Below are 15,783 nucleotides of genomic sequence, written 5' to 3' on the forward strand. Positions count from 1 at the left end.
GTTCCGCTCCAGCAAAAAAGGTTGAAAAGCACTGCTTTAGGGTATATCTTCCGTGTCTCCCTGTTATGAGTTCAAATCCCACCTGCCTGGAGAAGGTGACCTTTTTCTTTCCTTTAAAAATTGGCACAAACTTTCCGGACAATCCAATACTTTGTGGATTTTCACCTATCATGGGAGGTTTTAGAACATAACACCCAGGATAGTCGAGGGATCACTGTATACACATCAGTTTCTTTTGTTTATGTATCCATTGTTTACCATCAAACTGTGATTTATTGAGTTGTTAAATCATCCCCGTCTAATTTAACCCTTTTGTTACTGTATTTAGAGATGCTCTGTGTTTCTTTCAATTACTTTAAATATAACAAAGAATTTAGTAAAATAACTTAGTTATCATTAAGCTAGTGTTAGGAACATAAACTGTGACTAAGATTTGGTGGAAGATTTTAATTCAAACCTTATGAAAACAGGACATTTGTACCCAGAGCCTGAGGCAGGTTGGTAATGAAAAGGTTAATCTGTAATTAGTTATTTGCTGAATGCGTCACACAAATTGCCATCTGTGCTGGTAGCATGTAAACACCCCCCGGTGTCACACAAATGGCACCCACTACACTCTCAGGGTGGTTGGCATTAGGAAGGGCATCCAGCTGTAGGAAACCTTACCAAATCAGACTGGAGTCTAGTGCAGCCTTCCAACTCAAAAGTCTCAGTCAAACCATCCAACCCATGCCAGCATGGAAAGCAGACGTTAAATGATGACGATGATGAAGATGTTTATCTTTTGCTTGTTAGGGCACCACCTTGAAAGGTTTTTAGTCAAACGAATCGACGCCAGGACTTATCTTTGAAAATCTAGTGCACTTTATGTTGGCCTTCATTGTTGAACTGCTAAGTTACCAGGACAAACAAATCAACCCCGTTTGTCAAGTAGGGGAAAAGGGATAAACATCCACATGGTATGTGGTTAAGGAGTTTAAGATGTGCATTTCCTGACTGCAGGGTTTTGGGTTCAATCCCATTGTACAATTCGACTAGACCCCCTCTGCCAAATTTCAGGCCTTGTGCCTATAGTAGAAAAGATTATTATTATTATTATTATTATAATTAAGGCTGCTAGCTGGCAGAATCGTTAGCACACCAGGTGAAACGCTTAGTGGCATTTCATCCATCTTTCATCATCATCATCATTGTTCGACCGTGGTTGAGACAATGGAATTTACCATGCTACACCAGACTTCACGTTCCATCATGGCATTACGGAGGTCCTGTTGCTGGATGCCTGTATCCCTGGAGATTACATCAGGGTAGGAGAGTGTGCGCCCTCTGGCATTGCGAGTAGATGGCTTCCAGATGAGGAGAGTAGAAATTACCTCTTTTTCAGCTCTACAACAATGTCCAGCAAACTTTAAGTTCTGCTGAGGTCGACTTTATTGTTTGTCTTTTTGAGGTCAGTAAATTATCAGTCTAACACTGGGGTCAGTGTAATGAACTCACCCCTCCTCCGAAATTGCTGGCCTTGTGCCAAAATCTGAAATTGTTGTTGTTGTGACACACAAACTACACTTTGTGACTTGTCTATGAATGTTCCGTTTTTATTTTCTCATTTCTCATATTTTTCCATGTGTTTTTCTATTTCTAGATGGTTCTGGCCCCGAGGGGGAACGCCATATTGATCAGGTGCTGCAGGACTATCCCTGGTTCCATGGCATGTTGCTGCGCCGAGATGCAGCGCAGTTAGTATTGCAGCAAGGTCCAATTGGTCACGGAGTGTTCCTGGTGCGCCAGAGTGAGACACGAAAGGGAGAGTATGTGTTGACATTTAACTTCCAGGGAAGAGCTAAGGTAGGTCCACACTACAACTCCTCCTCCTCCCTCACACACACACACACTCTTTCTCTCTCATAGTCATACACATTCTGTCCACACACAACAATGGCCCAGTGGTTAGGGCAGCGGACTCACGGTGGGAGGATTGCAGTTTCGATTCCCAGACTGGGCGTTGTGTGTGTTTATTGAGCGAGAACACCTAAATCTCCATGAGGCTCCGGCAGGGGGTGGTGGCGATCCCTGTTGTACTCTTTGGCCACAACTTTCTCTCATTCTCTCTTCCTGTTTCTTGAGTAATGCTACGATGGACTAGTGTTCTGTCCAGCTGGGGGGAACACATACGCCATAGAAACCGGGCCCATGAGCTTGGCTAGGCTTAAAAAGGGTGACGTTTATCGTTTTATATATATATAGCAGACACTAGAGCCTGGTGCAATCTTCTGACTTGTCAGTTGCTCCAGAACTGGCCAACATGTGCTAGTCTGGAAAATGGACATCAAATGGTGATGTGAGACACACACATCTTAGAGAGGTAAGACAAAAAAAACACAGATTTGTTTTATAGGATTTGAGAGTATATTAAGAGCCATGATAAGACATTATACAAAAGGCGGCGAGCTGGCAGAAACGTTAGCATGCCATGCGAAATGCTTAGCAGTTTTTCGTCTGCCGTTACGTTCTGAGTTCAAATTCCGCCGAGGTCGACTTTGCCTTTCATCCTCTCGGGGTTGATAAATTAAGTACCAGTTTCGCACTGGGGTCGATGTAATCGACTTAATCCCTTTGTCTGTCCTTGTTTGTCCCCTCTATGTTTAGCCTCTTGTGGGTAGTAAAGAAATAGATGACATTATACAATTTTGTACAAAAATAAGGTTTTGTTCATGTCACCTTTGGTCAAGAGGGGACAATGCACCGTCCACAGGTCTGGTCAGTAGCCCTCAACAGGTTGTCACATAGCAACCTCCAGTTGTCTTCTGCAATATGTGATGCTATATCCTCCTCTTTTCATCAAAAGCTTCAAGTAATACGTCTCTAAATCTCCGTCCATTCAGAAGATCCCCAAACTTCCAGACCCTTCTCTTCCTGGTCTTCTTCTGAGAAGCCATTTAGCCTTGATCCTGAAGTTGCTAACAACCAACCTATGTTGTGGGGTGCATTCTTCACCTGGGAAAGTTTTGGCATTTATAAGTAGCCATGTTTCCCGTTTCCTGGTGAGGATGTAGTCAATCTGAGTAGTGTGTCCACCTGACTGGTTGGTGAACAGGTGACTGGCAGGTGTCCTGAAGTTAGTATTACAGATCATAAGATCATTTGCATTACAGAACTCCAGTAACCTGGTTCCCTCCTCATTGCAGGAAATAAATCCATAGACACCATGGAAGCCCCCTGCATGTTGTCCAACATGCCCATTGAAATCGCCAGCCACAAAGAGAAGGTCCCTGTCATTTGTCAACGAGGTAGTCTGCAAGAGGGTACCATAAAATCTGTGTTGCTGTTCATCAGGTAGCCTCGGCTGAGGGACATAAGCCAAGATAATGGATGCTAATCCATGTTGCAGCAGCAGTCTAAGCTTAAGTATTCTCTCACAGGCTCTGACTACCTCAATTACCTTAACAATCCCATCACTGTTCCCTACCCAGAAAATCTTATACCTATGTTCTTTGCCTGTGAGGAACCTAGCAGAACTCCCTCTCCACCTTACTTCTTGGATGCAGCACAAATCTACACGTCTCTGTTCAAGCATCTCACCCGACCCACCTTTCAATGTACCGACATTAAATGTGCCAACTGTGAGGGTGTGCAAGGTGTGGGCCGGCGAGACCCTTGGATGGGGGATAGCAGCATTATGCATCTGAAAAGCTCGTTATGTGTATTTGGCAGACATCGTTAACATAGAAATAGGCTTCAACCTGCAATACACTTCACCATCATTATATCCGCTTCATAATCACTCCACTCAACAGGAGACAGACACTAGATAGGGATGGAGGGGGGAACACGTTCTGTACAGGTGACGGTCAGAGTTGCTCAGGAGAAAGACATCCAGTATAGGGGGGTTGGGAGGGTGCACTGCAAACAGCAAAACACTATGGCTGCCCCTATACCCTAGCTAAAGCCGATGTAGCATGGCCACACACTTTTCTATGCTTGCATGGGTGGTGAAGAAATTTGTTGGGACAGATTTTCTGCAGCTGGATGCCCTTGCTGTCGCCAACCCTCACCTGTTCCCAATTAAAGGTAATGCTTCTGCATGACCAGACATGTTTCCAGGGAAGACTGGAAATGTTGGGGGAGGCATCTGCTTACAACTATCCCATGCGGTCAAGGCAAAGAGACAGCAACGCAAACACCTGTCACGTGACTAGCCAGACTCTCGGATGTTGTTATACATCACTGGTCACAATGCACTTTGCATCATTTCAGCTTTGAAATGATGCCCCCCCCCTCCACTGGCTTGGGCAAGCAAGCCAATATTCCCCTTTGATTGGGAAGCTGGTCGGTTGCAGTGTGACCTCTTTTACAGGTGAGTCAGGATGGGGACAATGTAGAATGAAGGGTTTTGCTCAAGAACACATGCTGCCCAGTCTCGGATTTGAACCCACAATCTTGCAATCCTCGGTGCAACACCCTAACTATACACCTTCATAATTATACATACATACATAGATACATCTTATTTCTTTACTACCCACAAGGGGCTAAACAAGGACAGACAAAGGGATTAAGTCGATTACATCAACCCCAGTGTGTAACTGGTACTTAATTTATCGACCCCGAAGGGATGAAAGGCAAAGTTGACCTTGGTGGAATTTTAACTCAGAACGTAGTGGTAGGTGAAATACCGCTAAGCATTTTGCCCGGCGTGCTAACGATTCTGCCAACTCAGCGCCTTCTCTCAGTTTCTATCAACCAATTCCAATCTCAAGGCCAAAGACTATTGTAGAAGACAACTTGCTTGAAGTGCCATGCAGTGGGATTGAACCTTAAACCATAACATGCAACCTGTCAGATACATTCCGTGTGTTGTTGCTGCCAACACACACACACACACATGGAGTAGATCCCTGTCTGCACGGCCTCCGACATACACACATGGGGACGGTGAGGGGATGCAACTTGGATGCAGAATACCAACATTCTGAACATAACCTCCCACAAACGCTGTCATCACCATGGCAGTGCCATACCATCCACACAGCCCCCTCAACTCATCCATACTCAACTAGTCACACTGGCACTCAACATCTTCACCACCTCAGCGGCAGTGCCTCTGCCTTAGGTCAGGTAAGGCTACAGACTAAAACCCCCCCCCAAAAAAAATAAATAAATAAATAAAAGAGTGTGATGGTCACAATAGGAAGGCCTTTAACACTTTTGCTACCCTATTTCTGTTCAGATGCTCTGGGTTTCTTTCAACTGATTTTAAACATAACAACGATTTAGTAAAATAACTTAGTTATATCATTAAGCTTGTGTTAGGAACATAAATTGTGACTAAGGTTTGGTGGAAGATTTTAATTTAGAACTTATAAAAACAAGACATTTCTACTCAGAGCCAGAGGCAGTTTCAGATGGGTTCGTATCAAAAGGCTTAGGGATTGTTTCTCTATTATATATTTTAACCCTTTTGTTACCCTATTTCTTTTGAGATGCTCTGTATTTCTTTCAATTACTTTAAATATAACAAAGAATTTAGTAAAATAACTTCGTTATCATTAAGCTAGTGTTAGGAACATAAATTGTGACTAAGGTTAGATGGAGGATTTTAATTCAGAACTTAATGGCTTCTTCCTAACGCCAACCACTCCACGAGTGTAGTGCGCGTAAAAAGCACCCACTACACTCGCGGAGTGGTTGGCGTTAGGAAGGGCATCCAGCTGTAGAAACATTGCCAGATCAGACTGGAGCCTGGTGCAGCCTTCTGGCTTCCCAGACCCCAGTTGAACCGTCCAACCCATGCTAGCATGGAAAACGGACGTTAAACGATGATGATGAAGTATCTTTTTTTTTTAGTATTTTTGTTCATTGTTGTTTCATTTGAATAACTCTGTCTTGTCTTTCTCTCTCTCTCCTTCAGCATCTCCGGATGACAATCCAAGATGATGGTCAGTGCCGAGTACAACATCTTTGGTTCCAGACCATCTTTGACATGCTGGAACACTTCCGGAGCCACCCAATCCCGTTGGAGTCTGGTGGAGCATCTGACGTCACCCTCACCGATTACGTCATCTCGATGGAACGGCCGAGGACGCCGTCCACCCTTCCAAGGAACTCCCCGCGCCTCATGTCTCACTCCGGCCGGTCGTCGTCCACATCGAATCTTGGTACGAGGAACAATGCGACTCCGGTGCAAACTGGTGCCGTTAATGGGACGAACAGTGGTGGTGGTGGTGGTGGTACAGTGGGTGTGGCAAGCAGTGTCTCAGGTGGAGTTAGTAGCATAGTGGTGGCGGGTTCCCAGGGAGGAAGTGGCGGTGGTGGTGGTGGTGGTGGTGGACAGGGGCACCTTGTTGGGATAATACCAGTCTCGCTGGGTAGTGGTAGTGGTGGTAGTGGTGGCAGCGGCGGGGGTGGTGTGGCTAACATAGTTCCCGTGGGGGCGGTTGTTGGTGGTGGTGGCATAAGTGGGGTTGTCGCTAGTGCTGTGGTGGGGGGGCTGTCGGTCGGCGGTGGCGGTGGTGGCGGGGGAGGAGGAGGAGTGGTGGGAGGCGGAGTGGGCGGGCTGGTGATGGGGCACGTGAACTCCCACCGTGCCGGGATGACCGAAAACGGCAGGGACGTGATAGTGGTCAGCGGGTCAGTTCGCTCGCGGACGGAGTCGATCGAGAACGTCGTCCGCGAGCAGACCCAGGGGGCCCAACAGCAGCAACAACAACAACAACAACAGCAACTGTTACAACAACAACTACAGCAGCAGCAACAACAGCAGCAGCAGCAGTCACATGGTCGAGCTGTAGAGAATCACTATTCCTTTGTTTAAGGGGTCAGGAAACCTAAAAATGCAAGTGGGTTAGGGGAGAGTGGAGGTTTGGGAAAGGGGCAGGACGTGGCAGTTAGGGGTCAGCACATGGCTTTTCACATTCTCTTGTTACGGTTTTGTTTTGCTGTTACCCAGTGTTTGGTGGATCTGGGTTCAAACCCATCTGTCCGCATATTCACCCCTATCTTAATTTCCATCCTTACCAATTTCCTTTGAAATGAAAAGTAGGGCTACTAAAGTGTCGGGTCTACAAAATCAAATAAAGAAGAAAACAGTTCTTACGTGGCGCCCCAGCATGGCCACAAATCAATGACTAAAGTGAAAGATAAATGATACACATGATATACATGATAAATACACTAGGCCGAATCCGTCAATGTTATGGTCTTAAAAGTTTTATATTAAAATCAAATCTGAGCATAATGTATGGTGGAGTGCGACTCAACTGTCTACACTCAACACCTCCCTCCTGCTTCCGCTTTCATCACGAGGAGGAGGAGAGGGTTCACTGCCCCCCCTGATTTATAAACAAGAGTGGTGGACTGTTTTGAGTTTGAGTAGATAAAAGGACTGGGAACTGCCAGTTTGTGAGTTCAAGTCTGACGTAACCCACCTTTGTTACGTTTCTGGCTCAGTTGCTTTGATCCAGAATGGTTTGTCGTGGACGGAAGGATAGAAGGTTAACCCCTAAAAACTCATCGCGAGAAGAATGTTGGTTTTTTTTGGTTTTTTTCTTTAAGGAAATAGGATCTTACATTCACAGGCAATTCTATCAAAGTTAATTTGTTTCGCACTCCCCCCCCCCGCCCAGCACTTCCTCTCAGAGCAGTCCCTTGAGTTTGCTTCTGTATTCTCCCGCCCCACTCCAACCACCTGTATTAAGCATACACAGCTGACCCAAAAGTGCCCCAAACCTAAAAAGCACCCCCCCCCCATTCCACCCTATGTGCCAAGTGTTTTCCTCTTAAGTCTATTCCTTTAGACCTGTTCTGGACACCCCAAACCCACACCTCATTTTTTTTTAGGACGGGGGGGGGCCCAGGGTTGTCCCTCACCTTGTCAAAACCCCCACCCCCCACTTAGACCTCGCATTGTTAACAAAGGGCAAGAACAAGTGGTGCCCCCTTTAACCCAGCTACTCGGCATCCTCAACCAGTCGAACAATCAGTCCTGTCAATTTCTAAATTAAATAACGAGCTAAAATAGCCACTGATTAATTAATAAATAAATAAATAACAGCTGCTCAGGTATTTTCTGGGCCACAGAGACACACCTAACGACAGTAACACTAGTAGTAGTAGTAGGTGGTGGATATAACGAAGAAACCAAAGACATTTCCTCCAACATTGTTGGCATGAGGCATTATTATTATCATTATTATTATTATTATTATTATTAATGTGGCAAGCTGGCAGAATCGTTAGGGCGTCAGGCAAAATACTTAGCGGCATTTAATCTGTTTTTAGATTTTGAGTTCAAATTCTGCTGAGGTCGACTTTACCTTTCATCCTTTTGGGGGTGGTGGGGGTCAATGCAATCAACTAGCCATGCCCCCCCTTCACCAATTTCTGGCCTTGTGCCTATAGTAGAAAGGATTATTATTATTATTACTACTACTTTAATTAAGGCAGAGCGATCTGGCAGAATCGTTAGCACGTCAGACAAAATGCTTTGTAGGCATTTCGTCCGTCTTTACGTTGTGAGTTCAAATTCCACCAGAATCAACTTTGCCTTTCGTCCTTTCAGAGTCGATGAAATAAGTACCAGTTGTACCCTGGGGGATCAGTGTAATCGACTCACCCCCCTCCCCCAAAATTGCTGCCCTTGTGACAAAATTTGAAGCCATTATTATTATTATTATTATTATTACATTCTGTGGTGAGCTGGCAGAATCGTTAGCACACCAGACAAACTGATTAGCAGCATTTCATCAATTCTGAGTTCAAATCCTGCTGAGGTTGACTTTACCTTTCCATCTTTCCAAGGTCAACAATATAAGTACCAGTTACGCACTGGGGGTCGATGTAGCCGACTTACACCTCTTCCCTGAAATCACTGGCCTCGTGTCGGAATTCGAAGTCGTTATCATATTAGGTGATGGCCACGTGTTGGATTGTCACCTCTGTGTGTGTGTGTGTGTGACATGCGTCTCTCCCCCCCTTCCACGCTCCTCCTCCTGCCTTTCTCTCCGTCGGTCAGAAACTTGATGGCATCGTTTACCTCGTCAGGTTGTTTCTGTTACACATTGCTGCTGTTGTTGTTGGTGATTGACTGGGGTACGGGATGGTTGGGGGTGGGGAGCAGTTGGGTGGGTGGGAAGGAAGGAAGAGGATGTCCCTATTTCCACTCACCCACCCCCGTGCACACTTCCACCCCACCCCCACATCATACTTGGGTGTTCGCTCTTCTACCCGTTTCCTTAAAGGTGGGGTGGTGGTGGGTTAAATAATGGTTTGGGTACTCTGTGGCAGCCACACCCTTCTCTTGCTTCTGTTGAGGGATGGAGGAAGGGGGGAGTGGTTTTTGGTCCCGTCCCCCGCCCCTTTTTTTTCTTCCCATCTCCTATTGCTCCTGTTTCAGTCTCGGGGTGGGGTGAGGGTTTGATCAGGTACAATCACTTATTTTATTTACTCTGCCATTTTCCCATTATCTCTCTGTTAGGGTCTTTGGGAACCCTGTCTGTGTGTGTGTGTGTGATTGTCAGTTATGGTCCTTTTTTACCCCTCCGTCTTTCTTCATTCTTCCTTTCTTTGGTTTTTCCAAGAAATACCTTTATTTCTTCTATCACCTTCGTTTTCCCCCAACCCCTCCTGGGGTTATGCTTCTCCCTTCCTCCCTACTTATCGCTGTTGTTGGATGATGTTACATTTACTGCTGCAGGGGTTTCATTGCATCTTTCAAATTGCAGGAATCTTCCACTTGACAGAATCCAGTTCATTCCAGTTTCAAAAACTCTTGCGTCGCAAAGGTGCAAGGATCCACCCCTTTTGATCCCCCCCCCCGAGCTACAAGAAGGGTCCCTCGAACAGTCTTCCTCAAAACTATTCAGCACCATTAAACCCTAACCCCGACCCCTTTTTTTTATACCCAACCTGACCCCTGGTTCTATGATACAAACTTCATTTTAAAACCTTCCCTCGTATCAAAATTTCTTTAAGCACCAGCTTAATAATAATAATCCTTTCTACTCTAGGCACAAGGTCTGAAATTTTGGGGGAGTGGGTCATTCGATTACATTGACCCCAGTACTTGACTGGTACTTAATTTATCGACCATGAAAGGCAAAGCAAACTTTGGCAGAATGAGTTTGCTTAATGATAATAATAACGATAATAGTAATAATAATGATGATAATAATAATAATGATAATGATGATAATGATAATGATGATAATGATAATAATAATAATGATAATAATAATAATAATAATGATGATAATGATAATGATAATAATAATAATGATAATAATAATGATAATAATAATGATGATAATGATAATAATAATAATAATGATGATAATGATGATGATAATAATAATAATGATAATGATAATAATGATGATAATGATAATAATAATGATGATGATGATGATAATGATAATATGATAATAATAATAATAATGATGATAATAATAATGATGATAATGATAATAATAATGATGATAATGATAATAATGATGATAATGATAATAATAATAAGGATAATAATAATCATAATGATTTCTGATTTAAGCCTGGAGTTAGCAAATTTTAAGAAAGGGCTAGTTGATTATATTGGCCCCTATAACTTGATTAGTATTTCATTTTATCAAACCTGGTAGGATGAAGGGCAAGTGCAGTTGAAATGGCACCGAAGCGTTTTGCCCGGTGCTCCACCGGTTCTTCCCAGTTCACCAACGATCACCAGTGAAATTACTGTTATTTTACTAAATTCTTATTTTAAAAATGAATCCAAACAAAGAGAAAGTATTTTTTACCAGAAATGGTTGAAGGGGTATTTGGGTGGGTGGGGTGGGGGGATATCCACATTGATGAAACAGCTATCATTATATAATTAGGGCAGTGAGCTGGCAAGGATCGTTAGCACCCCAGGCAAAATGCTTAGCAGTATTTTGTCTATTTGCACGTTTTGAGTTCAGATTCCACTGAGGTCAACTTTGCATTTCATCCTTTAGGGGTCAGTGAAATAAATATCAGTTGAGCACTAGGGTTAGTGTAATCAACTTAGCCCCTCCCCTCGAATTACTAGCCTTGTGCCAAAATTTGAAGCAGTTATTATTAAGGCGGCGAGCTGGCAGAATTGTTAGTGTGCTGGGCAAAATGCTTATCGGTATTTCGTCTGCCGCTACGTTCTGAGTTCAAATTCCGCCAAGGTCGACTTTGCCTATCATCCTTTCGGGGTCGATTAAATAAGTACCAGTTACGCACTGGGGTCGATATAATCGACTTAATCCGTTTGTCTGTCCTTGTTTGTCCCCTCTGTGTGTAGCCCCTTGTGGGTAGTAAAGAAATAGGTATTTCGTCTGCCGCTACGTTCTGAGTTCAAATTCTGCCGAGGTCGACTTTGCCTTTCATCCTTTTGGGGTCGATAGATTAAGTACCAGTTACACACTGGGGTCAATATAATCGACTTAATCCGTTTGTCTGTCCTTGTTTGTCCTTTGGTGATCAATCTTATCGACTGGCCCTGCTCCCCAAAAGTTTTGGGCCTTGTGCCTATAACAGAAAGGATTATTATTATTATTATTATTCTTTAAGCTGGTAGATTCATTAGCAGCATCCTCCCAACTCGTTATGTTCCCAATTCAAATGCCAGTGAGATTCTCATTTCATCTTTTCAGGGTTCCTAAAGCACGTAACAGGCAAGTACTAAGGGTCCTTATAATCAGGTTTTCCACTTCTGAAATTTCCTGGCCTTGTGCCAAAACTTGCAAAACTTATTATTATTATTGTTATTGTTTGTTAAGAGTAGTGGGTGTTGTGGAGCAAGATTATTGATGTTGAACTCTTGCTTCATACTAAACCACCAGAAACCACAAACTTCCAAAAGTCAAACCATTCTGTTTTTGAAAATGTTTATATTTAAAGTTAAAATCTCCCATCATAATTTTATATAAGAAAGTTTTGTTAAAATATGTTCCAAACACTAGCTTTTCAGGATATTTTTCACCAAGTCCCTCCAAGTTTTTTTTATTATTATTATTATTTTCACAACACGCATCCAGTAAGGTGAGGGTGGGATTTAATCAGGGTTATTAAAAGGTTAATATTTCAATTCCACGGCATTGTGCCCCGAGTTGGTATACTTTTAAGAAAGGCGGCGAGCTGTCAGAATTGTTAGCACGCCGGGCGAAATGCTTAGCGGTATTTCGTCTGCTGTTACGTTCTGAGTTCGAATTCCGCCGAGGTTGACTTTGCCTTTCATCCTTTCGGGGTCGATAAATTAAGTACCAGTTACGCACTGGGGTCGATGTAATCGACTTAATACCTATGTCTGTCCTTGTTTGTCCCCTCTGTGTTTAGCCCCTTGTGGGTAATAAAGAAATAGGTATACTTTTAAGATGGTTTTTGCCTTTCAATCAGGTGGGGGTGAAAGTCATGTACTGGTGTCAAAGCAATTGCTCCTCAAAGTCGTCTGCAAATTTGTAGCCTTGTGCTGATGCCAAACCAAATTGTTGCTGTTGCTGCTGCTACTGCCACCACCATCACCACCATAAAGATCCACTAAGTTTTCTTGGCAAGAGATTTCCCGAATGAATTTCTCGTTTCCCCTCAACTGTTACAATCTCCCTCCCCGCGGAAAAATTTACAACAATTAACGTCAAAAGAAGACACCACCACCACCACTTTTGTTAACCCACATTCTGTTGCTTCTTCCTAGAGTTGTTTTTCATTGTTGAAATAAGGCTAAAATGGCTAAAAAGTGACTCAGTGATTCCTTGACATATTTCATTGTTCTTTCTGAAACCCCAGTTTTTACTAAACTGCTGGAAATTGGCACCAGAACTCGCTCCCATTAAAAATAACAGAAAACAAAACAAAATATAAAGTGAATGTTACCTGTGATAGACTATCAATCTTTCCAGGGGTAGGTTTCTCTCTCTCTCTCTCTCATCTGCTCAGTATTACAGAAACAACAGGAGTCGAACTATCATCCCCTTTGGACCCCCTTTTGTTTCATCAAAGGATTAACTACAATTTATGGGTTTTTTTTTTTTTTATAAGTTGTTCATCTTGGTCGAAGTGTCCCCAAATTCCTCGTCGATCCTCTCTCATCCCTTTTTCTTGCTTTTGCTGTTTTTACTGCTGTCTTCATAAAAGAAAAAACCCCAAAAAAACGCTCCCAATGCAGTCTTCCGCCTTTTCTTCTTTGAAGAAATTGTTTATCAAATATTTTTCCCCTGCCTCCTTTTATACAACGTTCATCTGATGCTTCTAAATTTAGTTGTTGTCTGTCTGGCCAACACATCTGGTCATTTTGTGAAAGGTTAAAGCATTTAACCACTTTGTTTGACCAAACATACTCCTTTACTTTTTCTGTCTGTTCAATACATTTGGTTGTGTTTGACTGGTGTTTATTTGTAGTTCATGGCCAACACAGCTGGCCGTCCTTATGTCCGACTAACACATCTGGCTGTCCTCGTTATGTCTGACCAACACATCTGGCTGTCCTTGTTATGTCTGACCAACACATCTGGCTGTCCTTGTTATGTCTGACCAACACATCTGGCTGTCCTTGTTATGTCTGACCAACACATCTGGCCTTCCTTGTTATGTCTGACCAACACATCTGGCTCTCCTTATGTCCGACTAACACATGTGGCTGTCCTTGTTATTTCTAGTTAACACATCTGGCTATCCTTGTTACGTTTGACCAACACATCTGGCTGTCCTTGTTACGCTTGACCATTACATCTGGCTGTCCTTGTTACGTTTGACTAACACATCTGGCTGTCCTTGTTACGTTTGACCAACACATCTGGCTGTCCTTGTTACGTTTGACCAACACATCTGGCTGTCCTCCTTATGTCTGACCAACACATCTGGCTCTCCTTATGTCCGACTAACACATCTGGCTGTCCTTGTTACGTCTGACCAACACATCTGGCTGTCCTCCTTATGTCTGACCAACACATCTGGCTCTCCTTATGTCCGACTAACACATCTGGCTGTCCTTGTTACGTTTGACTAACACATCTGGCTGTCCTTGTTACATTTGACCAACACATCTTGCTGTCCTTGTTATGTCTGACCAACACATCTTACTGTCATTGTTATATGTCTGGTCAACAACATCTGCCTGTCATCATAGTATCTGGCCAACACATCTGGTCAGCTCATCTCATCTGGCTGTCGTCTGTTTTCTCTCCAACAAACACATCCAGTTATGTCTTGTCTCCAGCCAAAAAAGGGGTCTCTCTCTATTTTTCTCCATTTACAAGTGATCCTTTAATATTATCGTTCATTTTTGCTGAAGTTGAAGTTAACCTTTATTTTTATTATGATTATTATTGTTGATTCTTCACTAATCACCATTAATTCTCGCCTTTTAATTGTTAATCGTTGCCTTTTTTTTTTTAAAATCATTTTCAAGTTCCTTCCTTGCGGTCTTCATTTTCTTTCTCGATTCCTCGGACCCTTTTTTTTCTTCCATGCCCCCTCCCCATCTTTTACCCTGGGTTCGATTGTTTATTACAAAAACACTTCTAAGATTAGACCTTAATTAATTTGGGGGGGGGGAGAAAAATTATGGTTGGGGGTGTGTGAGTGAGGGAGGGAATGTTTTAAAACAAAATTTTGTGGAGGGGCCGGGGGTTTTATTTTCTATTACAACTGTGGATATATATGCGTGTGTGTGTGTGTGTGTATGTATACACACGTATGCACATATGTAGATGTGTGGTGTGTAAAAAAAGAAGGAAAAAAATAAAAATTTAAAGTGAATGCATTTTGAAAAATCAAATTTTTTTTTAATGAAAAATGTTTTGTTTTTGTTTATATTTTATATTCGTTAAAAGAGGGGGCGGGGAAACTTTGCGAGAAAAAAGAGAAAGAAATAATTAATATGTTCGTTTGGGGGGAAAAAAGAAAAGCCAAAGTTTTTTTTTTTTTTTTTTTCTGGAAGAAAATATAAAAATTTAATCCTTTGGAGAGAAAAAAAAAAAAAACCAACAAAAAACGGAAATTTAGTAATCATTGAAAAAAGTAGTTGGAAATTGTTTTTGAAACAAAGCTGAAGGGGGTGGGTGGGGACGAAAAAGTTTTGGGAGGGGGTGAAGGAAGAAAAAAAAAAACGAAGTGTTTCTTTTTGTTTATATTGTTGTTATTTTTTCTACTAAAACTTAAAAAAAAAAAAGGAAAAAAAAAATATACGTGCAAACATACACACATTCAGAAACACACACATATATATGCACACACCAGAAAATTGCATTTTTTTAACGAGAAAAAGTGGCAAAAAAAAAAGGAAAAAGAAAGAGTTAACGAATAATAATATATCAGTAAAAAAAAAAATGTTTAAATATATAATAAATATATATATATATTAACATAATATATAAAATATAATAATAATGATGATGATGATGATATATATATATATATTACACGACAGAAATGATTAAAATATAAAATTGTAAGTTTTTTTTTTTAATTTTATTTTTCATCCTTCAGTTTATGAAATTGCTGATAATACCAACAGACAAGAACAAGAATTGAAGGACAATCACTACAAAAGATAAAACTTGAACTGAGTGCTTCGATCATTATTATTATTATTATTATTATTATTATTATATTATTATTATTATTATTATTATTACTATTACTATTATTATTATTATTATTACTATTAATTAATATTATTGTTAATTTGTGACCTTCTGTTTGGCACCATCTTGTGACTTTAAAAGAAAAAAAAAGAAAAGATAAAAAAAAAAAGGAAACAAATGCCTGATGGGGGGGGGAGAAAAC

General features: G+C 41.9%; 1 protein-coding gene and 1 long non-coding RNA gene across 4 annotated transcripts in view; both read left to right on the top strand.

Annotated features, from left to right (window-relative positions):
- LOC115224813 (SH2B adapter protein 1) overlaps nucleotides 1-15,783 on the top strand; it is a 162,001-nt gene that overhangs the window by 145,888 nt on the left and 330 nt on the right. For 2 of the 3 annotated variants that reach the window (XM_036513702.1, XM_036513703.1), the window contains 2 exons: nucleotides 1,643-1,845; nucleotides 5,909-7,871. In XM_036513702.1, the coding sequence (XP_036369595.1) occupies nucleotides 1,643-1,845; nucleotides 5,909-6,811 (1,106 nt within the window). In that variant the 3' untranslated portion in view covers nucleotides 6,812-7,871. Of the gene's footprint in view, nucleotides 1-1,642; nucleotides 1,846-5,908; nucleotides 7,872-15,483 lie in introns of those variants that run through there. The other variant, XM_036513704.1, reaches the window with a different exon arrangement.
- LOC118768027 lies at nucleotides 11,441-13,130 on the top strand. Its single transcript, XR_005003950.1, has 2 exons — nucleotides 11,441-12,110; nucleotides 12,359-13,130. It is a non-coding gene; the product is annotated as an uncharacterized LOC118768027 (long non-coding RNA).

Source organism: Octopus sinensis, linkage group LG26 (assembly GCF_006345805.1).
Source record: "Octopus sinensis linkage group LG26, ASM634580v1, whole genome shotgun sequence".
Lineage (NCBI taxonomy): Eukaryota > Metazoa > Mollusca > Cephalopoda > Octopoda > Octopodidae > Octopus > Octopus sinensis.